This window comes from Rhamphochromis sp. 'chilingali', assembly GCF_963969265.1.
Source record: "Rhamphochromis sp. 'chilingali' genome assembly, chromosome: 1".
Taxonomy (NCBI): domain Eukaryota; kingdom Metazoa; phylum Chordata; class Actinopteri; order Cichliformes; family Cichlidae; genus Rhamphochromis; species Rhamphochromis sp. 'chilingali'.
The window spans coordinates 33,354,541-33,377,988 of record NC_137929.1 but is presented as its reverse complement, the minus strand read 5'-3'; the positions used below and the strand labels follow the sequence as shown (position 1 = coordinate 33,377,988).

At 40.7% G+C, this 23,448-nt stretch overlaps 1 protein-coding gene across 1 annotated transcript in view; it reads right to left on the bottom strand.

Moving 5' to 3' along the window:
- Positions 1-8,575: 8,575 nt before the first annotated feature.
- arap2 (ArfGAP with RhoGAP domain, ankyrin repeat and PH domain 2) overlaps positions 8,576-23,448 on the bottom strand; it is a 176,588-nt gene continuing 161,715 nt past the window's right edge. The window contains exons 28-33 of the mRNA XM_080874158.1: positions 22,428-22,561; positions 20,041-20,123; positions 16,459-16,494; positions 13,827-13,890; positions 11,795-11,917; positions 8,576-10,917 (exon numbers count right to left, since the gene is read on the bottom strand). Coding sequence (XP_080730284.1) covers positions 10,492-10,917; positions 11,795-11,917; positions 13,827-13,890; positions 16,459-16,494; positions 20,041-20,123; positions 22,428-22,561 — 866 coding nt within the window. The 3' untranslated portion in view covers positions 8,576-10,491. The remainder of the gene's footprint in view (positions 10,918-11,794; positions 11,918-13,826; positions 13,891-16,458; positions 16,495-20,040; positions 20,124-22,427; positions 22,562-23,448) is intronic.

Below are 23,448 nucleotides of genomic sequence, written 5' to 3'. Positions count from 1 at the left end.
TGTTCACCATCAACATTGCGTGCAGCAGCAACCACAGCCTCCCAGACACTGTTCAGAGAGGTGTACTGTTTTCCCTCCTTGTAAATCTCACATTTGATGATGGACCACAGGTTCTCAATGGGGTTCAGATCAGGTGAACAAGGTGGCCATGTCATTAGTTTTTCTTCTTTTATACCCTTTCTTGCCAGCCACGCTGTGGAGTACTTGGACGCGTGTGATGGAGCATTGTCCTGCATGAAAATCATGTTTTTCTTGAAGGATGCAGACTTCTTCCTGTACCACTGCTTGAAGAAGGTGTCTTCCAGAAACTGGCAGTAGGACTGGGAGTTGAGCTTGACTCCATCCTCAACCCGAAAAGGCCCCACAAGCTCATGTTTGATGATACCAGCACAAACCAGTACTCCACCTCCACCTTGCTGGCGTCTGAGTCGGACTGGAGCTCTCTGCCCATTACCAATCCAGCCACGGGCCCATCAATCTGGCCCATCAAGACTCACTCTCATTTCATCAGTCCATAAAACCTTAGAAAAACCAGTCTTGAGATATTTCTTGGCCCAGTCTTGACGTTTCAGCTTGTGTGTCTTGTTCAGTGGTGGTCGTCTTTCAGCCTTTCTTACCTTGGCCGTGTCTCTGAGTATTGCACACCTTGTGCTTTTGGGCACTCCAGTGATGTTACAGCTCTGAAATATGGCCAAACTGGTGGCAAGTGGTATCTTGGCAGCTGCACGCTTGACTTTTCTCAGGTCATGGGCAGTTATTTTGCGCCTTGGTTTTTCCACACGCTTCTTGCGACCCTGTTGACTATTTTGAATGAAACGCTTGATTGTTCGATGATCACGCTTCAGAAGCTTTGCAATTTTGAGACTGCTGCATCCCTCTGCAAGATATCTCACTATTTTTGACTTTTCTGAGCCTGTCAAGTCCTTCTTTTGATCCATTTTGCCAAAGGAAAGGACGTTGCCTAATAATTATGCACACCTGATATAGGGTGTTGATGTCATTAGACCACACCCCTTCTCATTACAGAGATGCACATCACCTAATATGCTTAATTGGTAGTAGGCTTTTGAGCCTATACAGCTTGGAGTAAGACAACATGCATGAAGAGGATGATGTGGACAAAATACTCATTTGCCTAATAATTCTGCATTACCTGTATATACACATATATATATACACATATGTGTACACACACACACACACACATACATATATATATATATATATATATATATATATATATATATATATATATATATACATATACATATATATATATATATACATATACATATATATATATATATATACACATATACATACATATATATATATATATATATACACATATACATATATATATATATATATATACACATACATATATATATATATATATATATATATACACATACATATATATATATATATATACATATATATATATACACATATATATATATATATATATATATATATATACATATATATATATACACATATATATATATATATATATATATATATATATATATATATATATATATATATATATATATATATATATATATATATATATATACATACATACATATATATATATAGACTGTGTAGGTGGACCTCATAGAATGACTACCATCTGAAAGTCAGTGCCTCACACTTGAGTAAATGTACTTATTAAGTTATTTTCATAATTGCAGCCACACAAGCTGCCGCTGACACAACAATTTGATCAAAGTCAGCACATTAAATATGCTCATGCCTTTGCAGGGCTTTTTTTTTCTTTAAATACTGTCCCCTTTAACGCCATATGGTGACCTCTGTACATCGTAGGCCTCGAGAGGGAGTCGACAAAATGCTGGGTCAAACCGACGCAGGGGACAATAGAGGTAAATAATATACATGGGAGGATGCATTGGAGGAAGGTTGGATGTAAAGATGGCAGGGCATCAGTGTAACAATAATTATGTAAAAATTAAGCACTAACTGTTCTCAGGTACTGGCAAGATGACTGTAAAAGGAAATAGCCATTTAATGCAGAAACATGTATATAAGTATAGATTAAATCACTGTAAGAATGTGTGATTGAGTGCAAGAGACTTAGAAAGCAGAAAGGTGTTATGCAAGTTGATTCCACTTACCATTTATATTCAAATAGAGTTCATGTTGTTCAGTGTAAACAACAAGAATGCATGAATCCACCTTGGCTTGTATCAACACTTCAGGATGCTGGTGGTGTATTAGTGTGGGGGGATTTTCTTGGCACACTTTGGGCCCATTAGTACTAACTGAGCATCATTTTAAACACCACAGCTTACCTGAGTACTGGTACTGACCATGCCCATCCCTTTATGACCACAGTGTACCATCTTCTGATGTCTGCTTCCAGCAGGATAACACACCATGAGCTCATCCCAAACTGTTTTCTTGACCATGACTATGGCTGTATCCCAATTCAGGGTCTGCAGCCTTAAAGGCTGCATTTTAAGGCCGATTACGTCACAGCGACGCGACGAAGGCTGTCCCAATTCAAAGGCTGCTCGAAATGCGGCCCTCAAATGCATCCTTCATTTCCCTAAATTTTAAGGACGTGGCGGTGTGTGGATAATTTTGCCGAAAAAAACCGGCGGATGAGGGGCGCCCGAAGAGTAAATAAATATTATGTCACTTATTTATGTGCAAATGTTTACTAGCGAAGAACATTAAAACATTACTGTTGGCCACATGTCGGCAAAGTTATGTGACATTAGTGACATTTGTACTAACTTGGTTTTAAAGCCTTTACTTTAAAATATACGCCGTTCAATAGCTGAGCTTAATCTTACAGAGAATGATCAAAGCTCATGTAGAAACAAACAAACTAATGAACAAAAGATTTTCTCCTTCATTTCTGTCAAACAAAGCTGTCTGACATGTTTCCAGCTGTTAGTATCATGGTTGCTAAGTAACCTGGGCAGCGCGACGGAGGCTAGACCGTCCCATTTCACAAGCCTCGCACTTCCAGTCTTAGCGGTCTTTGAGTACGCGGCCCTTGAGGATCGTCGAGGCTGGGTACTTTAAGGCTGTAGACCCTGAATTGGGATACAGCCTATAAGTGCATGACACTGTACTCAAATGGCCTCCACAGTCACCAGATCTCAATCCAATAGAGCACCTTTTGGATGTGGTGGAAAAAGAGGTTCAAATCACCGATGTGCAGCAACTGTGTGATGCCGTCATCTTAACATGGACCAAAATCTCTGAGGAATGTTTCCAGGAGTTTCTTGACTCTGTGCCATGAAGAATTAAGAGAGCTCTGAAGGGGGTCCAACCCAGTACCCAATAAAGTGTCCGATAGTATCAAATGTGAGTAGATAAAGAAAATTCTGGCACTCTGAGGAATAAAAACAACCCTTCACTACACTTAATAAAGGGCAAGAAGACAGACTCGTTAAAGCAATAAACCGTTATCAGCACAGATGAGGGCTGGTGGGTTTTTTCTTTTCTATATTCCTCAAGAATTGGCACTCTATATGTCCTTTAAAATGTTGTAGTTAAGCTCTCTATTACTTTGTATTGTATTACTTTGTATGATACATAAGAACCAATAGTTTTAACTGAGTGTAGCGCTGGAAGCAAGCCAGAGTACTTGGAATAAAAGGACTCTCAACAGGCCTGTTAAGTAGGAATGTATTCATTTCTACTAGTGCAATGAACATAGACCTAATTAATATACAGTTGTGTGTAGAAACCCCACATTTCCACAGTGCAAACAAAGCCTTAATAAGAAATGCTCAGACTCTGAATGCACAAACGTGGTCGCTCCATGATTAGAATATAAGGACATGACACAAAGGACAAGCATCTTGCGTGTGAGGCATAATGAAAATAAAATGTTGATATGAATTTTTCATGGAGGGACCTGTGACAATTGCCTACGTGTGCACTTTCCGACTCCTATACATTATTCAAAGAGAGTTTATCTTTGAGTTTCACTCCAGAAAAAGTAGAATCCAGTATAATTTGTGAATAAAATAATGATATAATTACATATGAATAAGTCAAAGATTTTTTTAAAAAGTCTTTTTTTTTTTGGTCACAGGAATCCAAAACATGAGTTGAGATGCTCTTTGTGGCTCTTGGTTAGCGTCTCTTAAAGCTCACAGAGATGAACATAGATTACAGCTGAGTATAGGGATATCTGCTCAATGGATTAATGGATCTTAAATCTTTAGATATTTGGAGAAGATTTACCATGCGAGAAAAGCTTAAATTATTCTGTTTTGTAAACCAGAAGAGAGCAGATGTGAGCTTTCAGCAACTGAACATGAAAAAAAGAAAACGCTTAAAAAAATGCATAATAAACCTGAAAGGAATGATGGTAATTATCATTAAACATTGATGTTCATAATTTTTTTAATGCCACATCTCTACCAGCAAATTCACTCATATTAAATAACTTTAATTATCCAATGGATCTGCCTGTAGTTATAGTTTTCTCGCTGCAAAAAGTAGAGAGATGACAATTTATGTGAAAGAAAAGAGAGAATCTCCAATTCTGTTACAGTCTCACACTGACACTTCTGCCATCTCCACTGTTCCCACCATCTGTATTTCTGTGGAAACACAGGAAAGGTAATTTTTAGCCAGAACTTTTGGCAAAGATAGAAATGTTTAATTAGCGGCGCACAACAGATGCAGCCGTGACACGAGAGAGAGACTGCACCGCTTCTCAATTTATGAATGTTTTCTGCTGGTTAGTAGCAAGTGTTACGTGCAACATTTATTTGGTCTTGAGCTTCATAAAAGGTGTCCATAAATGTGTATGTATATCCAGTCATCATCTAGGTAGCTCATTGTTCCATAGCAGCAATACAAAGAGAGCTTTCTTGACTGAACTTGAACGTTTTGAATACACAGTGGGTCTTTTTTGGACAAATCTTTTGCTCTGGCTTCAGTCGTAATCACGGAGGTCACCATATTAAAAGGTGTTAAAAGCTACTGCCCTATTCTCATTTTGACAAAACATAAATTATAGTAATGCTTTATCTAAGTGCAGCATTTGATACTATGGATAATAAAATAATTTTTGGCAGACTTGTAAATGAGGTGTTTTCTGGTTTAATCCTCAGAGCACATCTTTCAGGTATGAGATACATTGTAGCCATTTATATTTTAAAAAAAATCTGATTTATATCAATTTCAATTCAACTCAGTTTTATTGCTATAGAACCAAATGACAGCAACAGTTGCCATAATGTGCTTTATGTTCTAAGGTCAAGAGCCTGCAATAATATAGAAAAATCCCAGCAATCAGATGACTGTCTATGAGCAAGCATCACATCACATATCAGAATGTGACCGGGACATGTGGAGTCCCACAGGGTTCGATTCTCGGGCCACTACTTTTTATTCGACACTCTCCGGCAACCTAATTATTTACTTACTTATCACCTGCACAACTCCTGTGTAACACAAACTTATAATCAGCCAATCACATGGCAGGAACTCAGTGCATGTAGGCATATTCAAGACAGCCTGCTGAAGTTCGAACTGAGTGTCAAAATGGGGAAGAAAGGTGACTTACGGTAAGTAACTTTGAATGTAGCACTAGTGTTGGTGCCAACGATGCTAGTTTGAATATTTCAGAAACTGCTGATCTACTGACATGTTCTTGCTCAGAACAGTACCTCTGAACATACAATATATCAAACCTTAAGGTAGATGGGCTAGAGTAGAAGGAAACTGAGGCTACAATTCACACAACTTCACCAAAATTGGACAAGAGAAAACTGAAAATCTGTGGTGATCTGTGGTGATCTGTGACGACCATGGAGAGGACATCGACAGCCTTACTACATGCATTACTGACTATATTAATTTCTGTGTGGATAACACCGTACCTACCAGGACTGTACGGTGTTTCTCCAACAACAAACCTTGGATTACCCCAGAAATTAAAGCTGTCCTCAAGCAGAAGAGGAGGGCCTTCAAATCCAAAGACAAAGAGGAGTTGAAAAGGGTGCAGAGAGAGTTGAGGGGACTGATAAGGAATGGGAAGGACAGCTACAGGCAGAAGATGGAGAACCAGCTTCAGCAAAACAACGTTGGTGAAGTCTGGAGAGGCCTCAGAACCATCTCAGGCCACAAACAGCAGAACTCTCTGCCTGGGAGGGATGTGAGGTGGGCAAATGAACTGAATCATTTCTTCAACAGATTTGATTCAACCATGAGACAGTCTACAACATCGGCTGCAGACTCACCCACCCCCACTGCTGCTGTTCCACCTCTGACACCTCAGACACTTCACACCTCCTCTATTCACCCTGCTCACTCCCCCCCACCACCAACAACAGCATCCAATACACACTCAACACAAGGCTCCAGCCTGTCTCTCTCAACCACCCAGGTTAGGAGGGAACTGAGGAGGATTAATGGCAAGAAGGCAGCGGGCCCAGATGGCATCAGCTCGAGGGTCGTCAGGTCCTGCGCGGACCAACTGTGTGGGGTGATGGAGCACCTCTTCAACCTGAGCCTGAGGTTGGGAAGAGTCCCACAGCTCTGGAAAACCTCCTGTGTTGTACCAGTGCCAAAGACTTCACGCCCCAAGGACCTCAACAGCTACAGGCCGGTGGCTCTGACATCCCACCTGATGAAGACCCTGGAGCGGTTGGTCCTGGCTCAGCTTCGGCGCCTAACAAGCTCATCACTGGACCCACTTCAGTTTGCCTACCAGCCTGGCATTGGCGCGGATGATGCCGTCATTCACCTCCTACATCGTTCCCTCGCTCACCTGGAGACCGCTGGAAGCACTGTGAGAATCATGTTCTTTGATTTCTCCAGTGCCTTCAACACTATTCTTCCCTCGGTTCTGAAGGACAAGCTGGAGAACTCTGGAGTGGACCATCACCTCACTACCTGGATCCTGGACTACCTCACCGACCGACCACAGTATGTGAGGACTCAGGGCTGTGTGTCGGACAGGGTCGTCTGCAGTACGGGGGCCCCACAGGGAACGGTTCTGGCTCCGTTCCTCTTCACCATCTACACTGCAGACTTCTCCCACAATTCCACCCAGTGCTTCCTGCAGAAGTTCTCTGATGACTCTGCAATAGTCGGCCTCATCACTGATGGGGACGACAAGGAGTACAGAGGACTGACTCAAGACTTTGTGGACTGGTGCCAGCTGAACTACCTCCAGATCAACGCCAGTAAAACCAAGGAGCTGGTGGTAGACTTCCGCAGGCACAAGCATTCTCCACTGCAACCACTGAACATCCAGGGTATGGACATTGAGGCTGTGGACAGCTACAGGTACCTTGGTGTTCATCTGAACAATAGACTGGACTAGACTCATAACTCAGACGCCCTCTACAGGAAAGGGCAGAGCAGGTTGTACCTGCTGCGGAGACTCAGGTCGTTTGGGGTGGAGGGCCCACTCCTGAAGACCTTCTATGACTCTGTGGTGGCTTCTGCTATCTTTTATGGTGTGGTCTGCTGGGGCGGCAGCATCTCTGCTGGGGACAGGAAGAGACTGAACAGGGTGATCCGAAGGGCCAGCTCTGTTCTAGGATGCCCTCTGGACCCAGTGGAGGTGGTGAGTGACAGGAGAACGGCGGCTAAGCTGTCATCCCTGATGGACAACATCTCCCACCCCATGCAGCAGACTGTGACAGCACTGAGCAGCTCCTTCAGTCGGAGACTGCGGCACCCACGGTGTGGGACGGAGAGATTTCGCAGGTCTTTCCTCCCCACTGCTGTCAGACTCCATAATAAAGACTTTAACTGATCAAGCACACACATCCATACATATGCAATAATACTAAGTGCAATAATCCTTTCTGTCATCGTTGTATTTTTACTCAGTTGTATATAGCATTCGTATTCTATTTTTATCTTATTGTATATTTTTATTCTATTTTATTCTACTGTATATAGTATATTATTTTATTCTATTCTGTACAGCTGTGTACTGTATTTATTCTTATTGTATTCTAATTTTTGCGTCATAACTTTTGCACTGTCCACTTCCTGCTGTGACAAAACAAATTTCCCACGTGTGGGACTAATAAAGGTTATCTTATCTTATCTTAAAAAACCTTGCCTGATCTGATGAGTCTCGACTTCTGCTGCGACATTCAGGTGGTTGGGACAGAGGGTGGTGTAAACAACATGAAAGCATGTATCCATTCTGCCTTGTATCAACAGTTCAGGCCATGTTCAGGTAATGTAGTGGTGTGAGGGGTATTTTGGGACCCTTAGCACCAACTTAGCATCATTTAAACACCACAGCCTACCTGAGCATTGTTGCTGACCTTGTCCACCTGTTTATGACCACAGTGTACCCATCATTTGGTGGATGCTTCCAGCTGGATAACACACGATGTCACATAGTTTTTGTAGTTGTTGTTGTTTTTTTAAGCTATTTAAGGTGCACTAAAAATACTTGGGTCTTTCAGCACCCATAAGCACTATAGACCCATAAACTTAAATGAGAGTCAGAGTTAGTTAATGACATAAATTATTGTATTTTTCTCACTTTGACTGCAAAGACAAAAGTCCAAGTTACATATTTTGGCGATTTAGGGCCAAGCAACATCATATTGATAACCAAATCAATATGCTTTAGAGGGATTTTCTCCAGTCTCCCTAAAATATCTTTAGATAGCTACAGCTCTGTCAGAAAGCTGCTGCAAGAGCTGTAACAAGAACCAAGAGAACTGAGCACAATACTGATGTTTACACTGACTCCCAGTGAAGACATTGAGAGAGCTGCTACTTGTTTATAGGTCACTCAATAATCTCAGGCATACATACAATTCAGACAATCCCTAGACGAATTTATACCCAGGAGGACACACAGATCTTTAAGAAGCAGTCAGCTGGTATAACCTAAAGACACATCAGAACACACTAAAGATGCTTTCAACCACTTCCTCCACAGATGGATCCATCTTTCTGATAATCAGTGATTAATACAAACCAACTTCAGTTCTATTATCTGCATGTTCAGTTCCATTAGTGCGCTTTTATTTATTTTGGTTAGCATTTGAATCACTTCTCATTTATATTTATTGTATTCTATTTGAATCACCTATATGTTATTGCTAAAAATTGATTCTGTTTTGAATGTGGTCATGAGATTATGATCTCTTGCATCATCATGCTGATATTTTCTGTTTTCAGGCCTTTTTTCTTCTTAAAATATCAGAAAAAAAGATAACCCATAGAAACAAGCTAGCAAAATGTTAGTCCAGGATCAGTCCAAGAACAAATTAACCACTTAATGTCTATGAAAACGCTAAACATGAATGTGCAACTTCACTAAATGTTTTAGCACATTTATTTATATTTTTATGCTGTACATTAATTTGACATTTGGTGGCGGCCCCCTGCAAAGTTTAAAAATGGCATGGCACATAATCTTAGGCTTCAAAAACACTGCCAGTGGGGCTACAGTTCGGTTACAGTTGTAACAGTTACAGTGGTACAAAAACTGCTAGAACCATAAAAGCAACTACAAATAAATAAAGGTACCTAACACTTTGGCCTGTGTGCCACAGCCAGCTAATATTGTATCGTACTTCTATTTAAAACCATTACCGACTTGTGCACACCAAATCAGCTTTTTGTGCACCAACATGTATGATTGTATTGGCAGTGCTGTACATATCCAGGAGTAATGTTGTCCTGTAAGGCCACGATTCCCTGGAGCCCCCTGGTGGACTGCCATGGTGCTGCAGGTGGGGAGCAATAATAACGAACATTTAGCTTTGACATTACATTTATATAAATATGTAACTGTAGTATTTATTTCTATAAAAGTGAATTACAACTGGTAAGAGGAGGTGGCTAATTTGTGATATTACTCATTACACACATTGTCCAAAAAACTTTGCATATGACTGCGTAGAATTAGCAGCCTTTGCTGTTTTGTTTTGGGTTTTTTTTAAATAAATTTATCCAAAAAATATATTACTTTCACTTGTATTTTGATTAGAGAAAGATTTATTATTGGTTGGCCCCATGGGATTTTCTATTTTTTAAGTGGCCCGCAGCACTATTGACTTTGGGAATGGCCGCTGTAAGGTAGCAGCAGGCTCCTGCCTGTAAAAGTAAAAGTATAGTTGCAAATTCTTTGGCAAGGCTTTAGCTGGAAAAAAAGACATTGCATAAGCATTTGGAAATGTTTCCAGAAACTTCTGAGTTTGATAGCGGAACATATTTACGTAACTTTCTCTAGCTTTCAAACAGTGGTATATAAATCTTAATTTGTAGTGCTTGGGTCAGCGCCATGGCCAGCTGAGGTTTGCGTGACCTTTGCAGTCTCCTGCACCTGTTTTGCACATACCCATGTGCATCACCATCTCCATATATATACAAGTTCAAAAGCTCAGGTCAAACTGTGATCATCGCTCATGAAAGCAACTTGTTCTCTTTTCATTAATACTGTGTAGTCTTTCAGAAATGATCATGATACTTTATGTAATTTCCCCCTCATGTCTCCTCCTGTCAGTCATTGTTCTTGTTAGTGCGACCAGTCTTGTTCAGGACAGAGTTGAGTTCATTCAGCAGATTTGGAGGGAGTATAGCTTCCCCACCCAGAGCAGGTCTTTTATTGACCGTCTTACAGCCGCTTTGAGGGAGAACAGGCAAAGGCATGGGTTGCATGTGTCTGGAAGAAGATGGTGACGGGAGCCGTAGAGGCAGGCAAACATCCACTGAAGTTCTTCTGCTTGGGATTGCTGGGGGTTTGAATGGTTCATTGGACTTTGGAGCACCTATGGTGTTGGACTTTGGAACAGCTATGGGGTTGGATTTTGGAGCACCCATGGTACTGGACTTTGGAGCACCTATGGTGTTGGACTTGAAGTGGGGACTAGGATCCTTGGCGGGCCTCCATTCTCCATCTCCAAGAGAAACCCTCCTTTCGGTTGTCTATAGGTAAACATGGCAGATATAGATGTAGTGAAATCACAGACTCTTCAATCTTATAATCACTCATAGCATGATGCATGATGACAAGAATAAAACTAAAGCTAAATAAAAAGCTAAAGCTAAATAAAACTAAAGTTTTTCACAGTCTATCAGATAGGCCCGTGTTGGTGTTGTTTCTGTATCATCATAATAATGTTGGTCCAGGATGAACATGACAACTGACCAATCATCTGATATCTTAGGGATGTGGTGTTATTAGGTGTATGGTGACTGGTCTGCAGGAATACTGATCCTGGACTAATATTTTTTCTCTGATGTAGGAGCAACACCAACACAAGGATATGAGATTGTGTGTTTTCTGCTCTGTGGCAGGTGGTGTGAGCTCCAGACTACCTGTGACCATGAACTAAGCAGTAAAAGAAAAATGGAAGCATGGTCTGATGGCAAACATAGCCATATTTTGAAACTCTTGAAAAACTAATAATAATACTAATATTAATATTGATCGATTACTTTCCAACCTAACCATGGCAGCAAATAAGAGCTATAAAGAAAAAACCATCAGTTCTCAGCCTCCTAGTAGATACACCTATGGTATAAATGTGAAAATCCAACGTAACTTCTTTTGTGAGTTATTACATTCACAAGATTTTCAGAAAACATGACCTCTGACCTTGGGATCAGGGTCAGAGGACCTTGAGGTCGATGTTACAGAGATTTGAAGTCATCTGAGTTTTTTAGTAGATGCACCTTTGGTATCAATTTGAAAATCCTACATTCCCTCATTCTTGTGTTCACAAAGCCGCGCTGCCAACCACAACAATACCCCCCATCAGCCTTTTATGGCTGAGGGGTAAAAAAACATTGAGTTCCTCACCTGTTTGCTAGAGTTGAGGTTCTGAGGCAGCACCTTGCTCCCTTCAGTTAGAGCTCCACCTCTGGTGGATTTGTGATCTGCCATTTCTTTTGAGTTGGTGGATGCATGAAGGTCAGAACCATACTGAAGGCACAAGGCAGACATCATGGAAACGGGTTATATATCATTTAAAACAACATTATTTTCATTTATTGTCTTTGTATGCTCTGTAAGGTCCAGCTCTGCATGTATGAGACCTGTGCAGTAAAATGGAGTAGATGAGGAATAACATGAATGAATAGACTAATGATGACTCCAAGACGCACTAAAAACTGGATGTCTGCCCTTGACTGTGTGAGAATGAAGGAAGGAAAGAAAAGAGAAACAGAACTGTCAGCAACAATATTTGTTTTTGAAAGTATGAATAATTAATAAAAAGCATGATATTGCTCCTTAGTCTAAAATATCTACGTGCCGGTTCAGTTTTCAGTCAGATTGAGACAAGCATCCTTAATAATGAGGGGAAGTCAAAGAATGATGATACTCTGTTCCAGTACAGCTGTCTGGCTGCGCTCTGATCTCCAGCTAAACTTTCTCTTTAACAATGTCCCCTTTTAAATCACCGTGACCCCCCCCCCTCCCCCAACGTGTAAAACCGTCTCTCTTAAACAAATCCTTATTTCATCAATGCCAGGACCTGTCCTTGGACCTTTACACCCTCCCCCAACTCTCGAACACCCGCCATCACCCATTCTACCTTGCTTCAGAATGAGGTCCTCCATCGCCAGTTGCTATGGAAACTGTTGGAGCACAATGCTCGCTAACAGGTAAGGTAAGGGAAATCAAGAACAAGTGCTTTCCGTCGACTTTCTCATCTGCACTTTCTCTCTGCCCTTCCCACAAGTCCCGCGTCCTTCCCTCAAGCCTCGGCGTTGGAAGCTGACAATCCTGATATTTAGCAGATTTGGGAAGAGAATTCTAATATTTTTAGCCGGCTCCGGTCTGCTATAGATTTAGTTGTTGCAGAGCAAAGAGCTTCTGCAAAGAGCGAGGAGGAGGGGGAAAGTCCACTGAAATAAACACCTTGAAACACTTAGAAACAACAGACAAAAATTGCCTTCCCCTTTAGATCAATCTCTCCCCGACAGTGTTGCCCTTTTTACTTTCTAACCCAAACTAAGGCACTAAAAGGCTTTTACAGTAAGCACCTGTGATAAACAACACTTTGCTGCAGACGGGTTCCCATAAAGGGAGACAGCCAGAGTGCTAATACAGATGAAATGTGCTGAGCATACAATACAGAGCTGGCAAATCTTCCTTCGATCTTTCAGTTAAGGACGAGTGTGAAGTTCAACTTTGGTCTTTTACTTGAAAATGAGCAAAAAATAGACACCAGTGTTGAGTCTAATGAGAAAATAAGACGCCGTTTCTCTTGGAGGGGGGCAGAAATGACTGCGAGAGTGAAAATTAATACAGGATTATGACACGTGCGTAGCTGTTCTCCCCTTGGTTTGCTTTGCCCTGCATTATTTATGTCATATGTGCTGTGTCAGCGACTGACAGCGACAACACTTAGCTCTATCTGCAGGCTAAGTACCACAATGTGATTGTTACAGTCGCCTTGACCTTATTCTCACAGCTTTTCCACATAAAGTGATTTATGTTATTGCTGAGTGACCTCGAAAACTTTACAGTTCTCTCCCCTGTTTATGTATTTTTGTCTGCCTCACCGTACAATGGAAAAGGATGATTGGGAGAAAAACATATGATTTATCATATCTCCTTGTTCTGAGATATGGATTGTAAAAAAAAAGATGATTTATTCTGTCTGTATTTGAGGGTATTTTTCATCCAAATATGGAAGAGAAAAGGAGGAGGATATGTCCACAGCGTGCATGTCACATTCACTGATATTTTTGGCTCACGACACTGCAATAAAAGGCTTAGAGAGGGACACTTCAGCGTCTACTCATTAAATTGCCTTATCGAGCGTCTGCATGAGAGAATTCCTCGCTCCTGTTTTAACTTCCTCTCTAGTTGCGCGTCATCTTACCTTCATCCTGATGATGTCTGTCACCCAGTTGACCTGCGTCTCCCTCTTGTCGCAGCAGAAATGCCTGAGGAGGAGAAAGCTTGGTCACATCAGTCGCTGATTTCCACCTCATTATTTTCACACCCATTTTAATCAGGTAGCTGGACTTGGTGAGTCACAGCAGTGGACACAGTTTCTTCTGAGGGGATCACGGAATAAAAAAATAAATAAAAGACTGCGCCATAGCTGCACCTTTGATTCTGTAAATCTGCATTAATAAAGTCTATATAAGCAGCAACGATTAGTTTTGTGAGAAATAATCTTGGATGAAGGTTTAAAGTAATACCTGGCATGCACTGTACTCCAGGTTTGCTATTATTAAAAGAGAAATAAAACATACAGTACTGTGAAAAACTGGTTTCTCAGTTTTTGCATATTTGTCACACTTACATGTTTCAGATCATCAATCAAAACTTAACATTGGACAAACATAACCAGAGTAAACACAAACATGTTTAAAAGGTTAAAAGTTATCCAACCCTACCCGGCCCTTTGTGTGAAAACATAATTGCCCCCTAAGCCTAATAACTGGTTGTGCAAGAACTGCAATCAAGTGTTTGTGATAACTGACACTGAGTCTTTTACATCACTGTGGAGGAATTCTGGCCCACTCATCATTACAGAATTGCTTTGAGTCACATTGGTGGATTTTCAACCATGAACGGCCTGTTTTAGGTCAGGCCAAAGCATCTCAATCTGATTTGAGTCCAGACTTTGAGGTTTGGAGCGGTCTAGTCAATGTTTCTTTGACCCATTCAGAGTCGTCCTGAAGCAGCAAAGCAGCCCCAGACCGTGTCACACTACCACCACCATGTTTGACTGCTGTATGATGAGTTTTTTTCTAAAATGCTGTGTTAGTTTTATTCCACATGTAACAGGACTTAGCCCCTCCAAAAAGTTCACCTTTTGTCTCATCAGTCCACAGAATATTTTACCAAAAGTCTCTGAGATCATCAAGAGGGTTTTTTGGTAAATGTGAAACAAGCCTTTGAGTTCTTTTTGATCACCAATGATTTTCTCCTTGTTCTCTCCCATGGATGCCATTTTTGCCCAATCGCTTTTCTTATTGATGAATCATGAACTCTGACCTCAGCAGGTCTGACAATAGTCAGCCGTGGGTGTGGCTACTGAAACTGACCTCAGCTTTCCAAAAATTGTCGTAATCCCAATAAATTAACGATTTAACAAGCTCCATTGGTATTATGGGGCCTTACCCCCCTGCCCCTAAAAACTGAACTCTTTATTTAAAAACTGAATTTAGTACTTACTCTGGTTACCTTTTGCGAATGTTTAATGATATGAAACAAATAAGGGTGACAAATATGCAAAAAACAAAGACAATCAGGAATGGAGAAAATACTTTTTCACAGCACTGTAACAAAGTCATGTGGCCACACATATATAGGATGTTACTCTTGGCATTCAACTGCTGCATTCACGCTGATAAAACTACAGCAGAAAGTTTTGTGAGGGACTAATTAACATGAAGGTTAAAGCAGAAGTGTGTGTTTCACCACATCCACAGATAAAATTAACATCAAATAAAATTCACTGAATTAATGTGCAATCACTGTAATTTTGTATCTTCTGCAGGACTGTAATATAATATTTGAATTATTTTGACTATAGCTTGGCTGAATACTCGATTATGTGAAAATCCATATTCCCCATATAATGAAGGCTTTAAATTCAACATATAATCAGCACTGGGTAATAATCACTCGTACCTAAACCTTAACTTATAGCTCGTGGATGGAAGTGCACCAACAAAAACTCTGAAACTGGGGATTTCTGAAGCACACACCCATATCAGGTTACTAACAACTCACTTTTAATCATTACTTCATGTTCATATTTTCGATTCTAGGACATCAAACGTGCACTTTTTTTGTCTAAATGTGATGGACCTTTGTCGAATGTTTCAAAGAACCGCTCGTTTCCTTCTTTACTTGCTAAAAGACCTACTGGCATGTAAGCTAGTCAAAGTTAGTCAAATAAAAATGTGAAAAATTATGTTTCTTGTAGCAATAACGAATTAATTTTCTTACGTTCTTCCACTACTGAAAGCAGTACCAATAACACTGGAGTGTATCGATGCCCCAGTTAAGACCTGAAGCCTGTTTAACACCAGGTTTTCGGTAAACATCCCTAGCCCCATGTCTACTGATTCTACATGTTAATACCTGCTTACAGAGATGAGTTTGACAGACAGCTATGAAAAGATGAACTAGAAGCTAGCACGTTGACTTAATGTTACTGGTAGTTGCTAACAGTTAGAGGACATTACTCGTTTCATGTCTCTTTTTTGTGATCAGGATAATTATGCTTCATTTCCTCACCGAGGTTTTAAACGCTGACATGCTTTGACATTAAGGGAATGAAGAACACTTGCTTAAATCTTTCAGGAGCTTATAGGGTCACCTGACTTTGCTGGCATCACATCACAGGTATTAAAAAAATGTAAAAAATCTGATGAAATTAATAAATAAAGTGTGATTCTAACTATTAGATTCTTTCTGTTTTGGAGAGAGTTTAAAGCAGAAAAGGGTCAAACGTACAACGACGACTCATAGAACGTCAATGTGTTACTCACAATTGTTGCTTATCAGTGCAGATGGTGAAGCCCCAGCTGTGAAAAGAGGGAAGAGACAGTTCAGACTTGGAAATTTGGATTCTGCAAATCTAAATTTGCAATTTCCTGCATACTGGTATAATTCAAAAACAGGGTTCACAAGTTTCTCTAAAAGAAACGGTGAACGTTCAAAAATCCCACTTCACATAAACAACTTTAAACAACTTGAGAAAGTACTGTAAAGATAGTAGAAGGTCAAAACCTTTTCACGAACATCCAAAGAGGAAAGAGAGTTCCCAGCAAACACTGGGTGCCAAACAGTGGAATTAATTAAGCTAATTAGTGCAGTTTCAGCCCACATGTTTATGCATGAGCAGACATCAATATGCTCTGGGCCAAACTGTACAATACACAGAGCACACGCTGTTCACCTATAAGCCTTAAAGTATATTTTGTTAGGAGGGCTGCAAAAGACAGAACTTCTGACATGCTGGAGCGGTGAGCGAATCTGCTGGGGGTAAAAACAGATGATCGCATGAACACGGTTTACTGCGCCAAGCTGCGGTATTAGCTAAAAGGAACGACCCTCTTCCCACACTCCACCATTTCCATGCACTCAAAAGCCTATCGATACATGGACACGTGTGCGCTTCGGTGTAAATTAACCTGCGCGGGGGTAACATAAGGTGAAAAGACCACCTTCCTAGAGAATGCGCTTTCCTCAAAAACCTTTGCAGCAGCAGCTGAAAAGAAGCAGAAAAGTAGGGAGAAGAACAAAGCGAAGAGGGGTTGGAGAGAGCCAGCAGCCTGGAGCACCACTCCTGTGAGTGAGGGCAGCAGATCCAGCCCAGCAGTAGGCCGCTCACAAATAGACCTCAACCTAATGAGGTACTGGAGCGCTGCCTCTTCCTAACCCTCTCACTACGACTCTCTCCATTCTCCTCAGCACTCTGTCTTTATTTCTTTATTCGCTGTATGACTTCTCCCACAGCCCACTCAACAGTATATGATACCAGCCTGCATCTTTCTGCATCTCTCCCTCTTTTCCCTCATCTCTCCGTCTCCCACTCCTGCTCTCTTATCCGGGTTTCCTCGCCCTGAAGGACTTCGTAATGCAGACAATCGTTGTCTGGGGTCATTTCTCACTTTTTTTTTGTTCGACTCGACAGTCCGACACGGGGAAAATTATGAGGAATTATAATCGCGCGATGTGAAATATAGAATAAATGTCCTCTTTGTTTGACCAACAAGAAATGCTGGCATGTGTCATCAATTCCAATAACAGAGGATCATTAAAATAAAACAGTGGCGGCAATGTTTTTCTACTTGCGGGAACAGAGTTTAATAATTTGTATTTGTTAAAACGCAATTACATTTAATCAATTTCATTACAGTGAAAAATAAGATGGGGTCAGGAGGGTCTTGGGCATGGATGTCAAACATAAGGCCTGAGGGCCAGAAATGGCCTGGGAACGACTCTAATCCGGCCCCACTGGATGCATTTGGAAAATGTAAAGCTAGGCATAAATGTTTTTACTTTTAGTTAGAAGTGTTGCAGCTTTTCATACTAACAAAGACCTCTCGTAATAGATAAACAATTAAATAACAGAAACATTCCCGTCTTTTCACTATTGACTATAAAAATGTCTGTTTTCGGTTTTATTTGTTTTTCACAATGGGTCCACAGAAATAAGGACATTTTCTACGAATTAACAGAAGCTTTCTGTTTTATAATAACAGGACCATCTGGGCATTGAGCTGCCAGGATTTAGTCCTGTAATTTTACACATTTACTTCTTACAATTTAAGACTGAAAGCTTTCAGATTACAGCAGCATTTCTTTATCATGTGGAAAAACTGTGAAGTACTGTTGAAATTGTCCTTGTTCACATATTAAAATATGTCAGGGACTAAAGTGTAGTTAAACTTCTTTACACTGACAGAAAGGAGAGTTTCACTGGCCCCATTTAAGATTAAAGTGAGGTGTATGTGACCCACGATGTAAAATCAGTTTGACATCCCTGGTTTTAGGGGAGGGGTGGGTGGCAAAACTTTGAGGGTCGAGGAAGGGAAAGAGGAAATACAGCGTCACTTCCAAGAGGACTGATTTGGTAAGAATGTACGCATGTGTGGACGGAGGAAGAGGACTCAAATGCAGACACTTGGAATTAAACTATAATTTTAAAAAACGTGAGACGTTTATTTGTGGCTTGGAAATACTACAAAATGGCACAAAAATGCAGATGCACACTGACGGGAGACTAACTAGAACTGGGAAAAACTAAATGCTAAACACAAAAGACAAAGAACAAAACCTTGAACATGATTAAAAATCTGAACATGGAAAAACCTGCAAACATAGAGGCATCGAAAAATGACAAGAACTCAACAAATGACTTGACAAGGACTAAATGAAAACGCACAGACTAAATGCGCATAGGAGTTGATCAGGGGAAGTGGAAATACATGGGGAAACAGCTGATTAGAGTCAACATAATACCCAATGAACATGTGACACCAGACCTCTTCAAAATAAAACAGGAAACATAATGAGACGCAGAAACACATGAAGGGCGAGGGAGACTTAAACACAGGGGTGAAGACACAAGGGGATTCGAATAAACAAACTTTAACAGGGCAACATGGGCAAAATAGAAATGAACTTAGAGAAGCTAATGAACTTTAACATAAACCATAAACATAAAAATATATTAAAACTCAAAACGCTGGATCGAATGATCGTGATTGTGACGATGCAGCATCCGTTTTTGGTAAAGATGACTCACCCGCATGCAAATATGCCAGAAAAATGTCCACGGGGGGTTCGGAAAAATCACAAAATCTGCTTTGTATTTGTTGCCTGACCCCGGTGACACAGGCAGTTGTGTCTGCGATTCAGCAGAGAATTTGTGCCACTGTTGTTTTACCGGTGGAAGAGAGAAAGCGACCTGTGTTTTTTCGGTAAAATCTCTGAGGCAATGAAGGCCCTTCGGTGGCGGAACAATTACACAATGGTGCAAATTAATAAATGCACATTAGCGGCACAACACAGGACTTCACCACAGGCTGGAAGGCAGAACATCCATTTTCCTGGAATTATACAGGCTGCAGAAGATGCTTTACTCTATGTTATGACTAAAACCTATTCCGCTATTCCAAATTAGTTTTGTCCATTTGCAGCTGTAATTTTATCAGCAGAGATGCGGATGCATTTCACTTAAACAGTCAAAGAACCAAAACATAAAAAAATAAAATCTCCCACGGTGTACTATTTACATTTTTGCTTCTAGACATTTTGTCCTGTGGTTTTAAGAAAGTGGATTTGTGTTTTCTCCCCGGTTTATTGCTCGCTTTAAACAACCTAGCATCAGGTATTAAAAGCAGTGCTTTCACATTAATTCCACTGCAGCTGTACTTGCTAATCAACAGTGAAGATGAAAACTAACAGCATGCACCAAATCAAGACGTGTATACAAGACTGCGAATTGGGATGTTTACATTATTCCAGCACAGGAGGAAAAAAAAAAAAGGGTAAATCCTTCTCTCAATCGTATAATTTTAAGGAGGATGTTTTATTATACAGGATGTGTGAGTGCTGCTTACTTGGTTGGAGGTTTGAGCCTCTTCTTCAGGCCCAGGTAACACTTCACATCCTTCAGTGGGATTGTTTTCTCGGCTTTAGCGCTCTGCAAAACCAAACCAAACACACTTTGAGCAGGTAAGGTGGCACAGCAAAGACTGCATTCAGCAACAAACACAGAGACACTCATGGCCATTTTTATAGGTACACCTGTTCAGCTACTTGTTAATGCAAATATCTAATGAGCCAATCATGTGGCAGCCACTCAATTTATTTAAGCATGTAGATGAAACTGAGCAACAGAATGAAGAATAAAGGTAGTTTAAGTGATTTTGAATGGTACCACACATGCTGGTCAGAGTATTTCAGACACTGCTGATCTGCTGGGGATTTCCCCCCCCCCCCCCCCAACCATCTCTAGGGTTTACAGAGAATGGTCTGGAAATGAGAAAATACTAATATAACACGAGCGGCAGTTCTCGGGAAAAAAACGACGTCTTGATGTCAGAGGTCAGAGGAGAATGACCAGACAGCTTTGAACTGATAGGAAGGAAACAGTAGCTCAAATAGCCTCTCTTTATGGACATGAGCATCTCTGAATAGACAACACATTGAACCTTGAGGCACATGAAGACCCAACCAGTGACAGTTAACATTAAACAATAAAATGTGGAAAATGTTGCCTGGTCTGATAAGTGTCGATGTTACAGTCACATGGTAGGGTCAAACATCCTCCACAGTCACCAGATCTTAATCCAACACAGCACCTTTGGGATGTGGTGGAACAGGACATTCACATCATGAATGTTAAATATGCACCAAATGTGTGATGATGCCATGTCAACATGGGGCAAAATCTCTGACTTAAGGCAGTCCTGAAGGTAAAAAGGAGTCCAGGTCGGTACCAGCGAGACGTGCCTAATAAAGTGGCCAATGGGTGAACACTCTGTTCCTGAGTGATGGTGTTGAATAATGGTCAGGAAAGTGTTACTGCAGAACATAGACAATGGCACAGCAGAGCTCACCTTTGACATTTTGGATATAAAACCTCCTTCTTTTCTAATATTAGCAGGAACCTTTGTCATAATTCGTGTATAAATATTTGAGTTCTGGGCCAAACCGTGTTTTGTGAGGTCACTGTGACCTCGAACTATCAAATCAGTTCGCTTGAGTCTAAGAGAAAGCTTGCACCATACATGATTAAATTCCCTCCAGGTCCTTCCAGGATGAAGCGCTCAAAAGGATGAGACGGACGTGAGGCCAGAATGTGAGGTCGCATGTACCTTGACCTTTGAAAACCGTAATCTAATCAGTTTTTCCTCAAGCCAAAGTGAATGCTTATGTCAAATTTTAAGAATCCCCTCTAGGCATTCGACATATGTCGGATTCAAGACGATGGGCGGATGGTCAGATGGACTGACGGATGGACCAAAACATGATGCCCCCGACTGCCAGCTGTCACCAGAATGGAGGCGTACAAAGGAAAAACTGCATATTGTTTGGAATAATTATCTAAATTCAAGGGGGAGAAATAATTAAATTTACTGAAATAATTAAAACTACAATAAAATGCCAACAAGTGCCATTCCACAGAATCGCAACACAAATCATTACCGGCAAAAACCTCTTCTTCCAACTGACAAAGAACAAAGTGAAAGAGAACAAAGCGAGCGAAATCAAAGTTGTAGCTTTGCCTCTGACACCTACACATCACAACCCACCACACATTCAGTGTTTCATCCAGCATAATCGGCACTAAGTACAGACCTGGCAGTAATTGCAGAGGCCAAGGAATATCAATTAAGTTCCAGTAACACTTCTAATTTCCCCTGTATTTATGCAGTAATTAGCTACTCTGGTGCGACCTTAAAATAATTAAATAAATAAATGAAGCTTTCAGTGAAAGTACACCTCCCCGTACACACAGCACCAACCTTATCCATTTCCCCCCTCCCACCTACCCCTCACCACCCAAGCCTACTGCCAGAACTACTGCACCCCCATCAATTATTAACACTTCTTCACACTCCTTTACGAATCCTATGTTTCTGCAGAAATGTGCTGAGAGGAAAAGCCCTCTAGGGAGCTCGGTCCTGCTGGTCGTCTCTCAAGCACGCGTCGCATTCTTTCCCTTTTAAAAAAAATTTTCCTTCTTAATTTGAAAATTTGGAACCTTGAGACAAACACGTTGCCGGGGAGACGAAGCGCAGACCGGCTGGATTTTTGGTCTGTTTCGGTCGTAGTCGTATCGGCTCCATTCAAACACATTTCGGCTTTCTTGAGCAGCTCCATAACCTTTTAAATTACCCCGGGATTAATGGCACACTCTGTTCGCCGGAGACACTGTGTTTCCATGGCAGCGAGTGTTTGCTGTAAATGTGACAGCAGATTAAGGCGAAAGTGTACTTACTTTGATATCCTTGTAGAGCAGCAGCTTCTCTGAATGAAGCACAACATACTTGTCCTGAAATTTGTGCCCTGACAGCAGTTTGGAGCATCCGTCACTGAACTTCAGATAGTCGCCTTTCAGAAAATGCTTCTGATCTGTTGTGAAACAGGGAAACGCTGTATTGGAAAACAGAGAATTCAAGGGGTTCTGGGTTCGCTCACAAATCTGTTGACCTGTACTTATTTTTAATGAATGCTTTTAATTCAGTAAAATATATGCAGGGTTGGTTGGATACTACCACCACACAAGCTGCACATTTTGTCCAAACTAAACTAAAACTGTACTCACTGAAGGGCATCTACCTGTTACTGTGTCTGCCTGCTCCAACTACATATCCATTCACTTTAGCTAACAAACTGTAACATGTTTGCATCTATAACCACGCACAAGTTTGAATTTTGGGGGATACAGTCAAATATATACATGACTTTTATCCATCACTATTTAATTACTTAGCTAACCACCTGTAGTTATTGTCCACTGTAATTTCATATACCTATATCCTTTTATGTAATACTTACAGCTCTAACGCCATCAACTGTAATTAAATACATTGTACTTGTTTTTAAATGTTAACTCATTTATTTAGTGCAATGGTTTATTTATTTTATTGCTTTATTTTTAGCTGCCATTTTTACTCTGTTTAATTTTCATCAAACTATTTCCTAGAACTGAAAGTACCTGGCCTATCAACTGCTTTAGCTTGATGTTTAGACCACTTATTAATTGTGGCTAATAGCAACAACACGGTTAGCATTAACTTCAAGCTATACTTACTTACACTCTGAATTGATTTAAATACAGCTTTAAATAATTTCCTTACATCACCCCTCCACCACCGTGCTTCACAGCTGGTATGAGGTGTTTGTGCTGATATGCAGTGTTTGGTTTCCTTCAAGTATTGTGCTGTGTATTATGGTCAAACATCTCCACTTTGTCCAAAGAACAGAAGTTTTGTGGTTTGTTTCGATGCAACTTTATA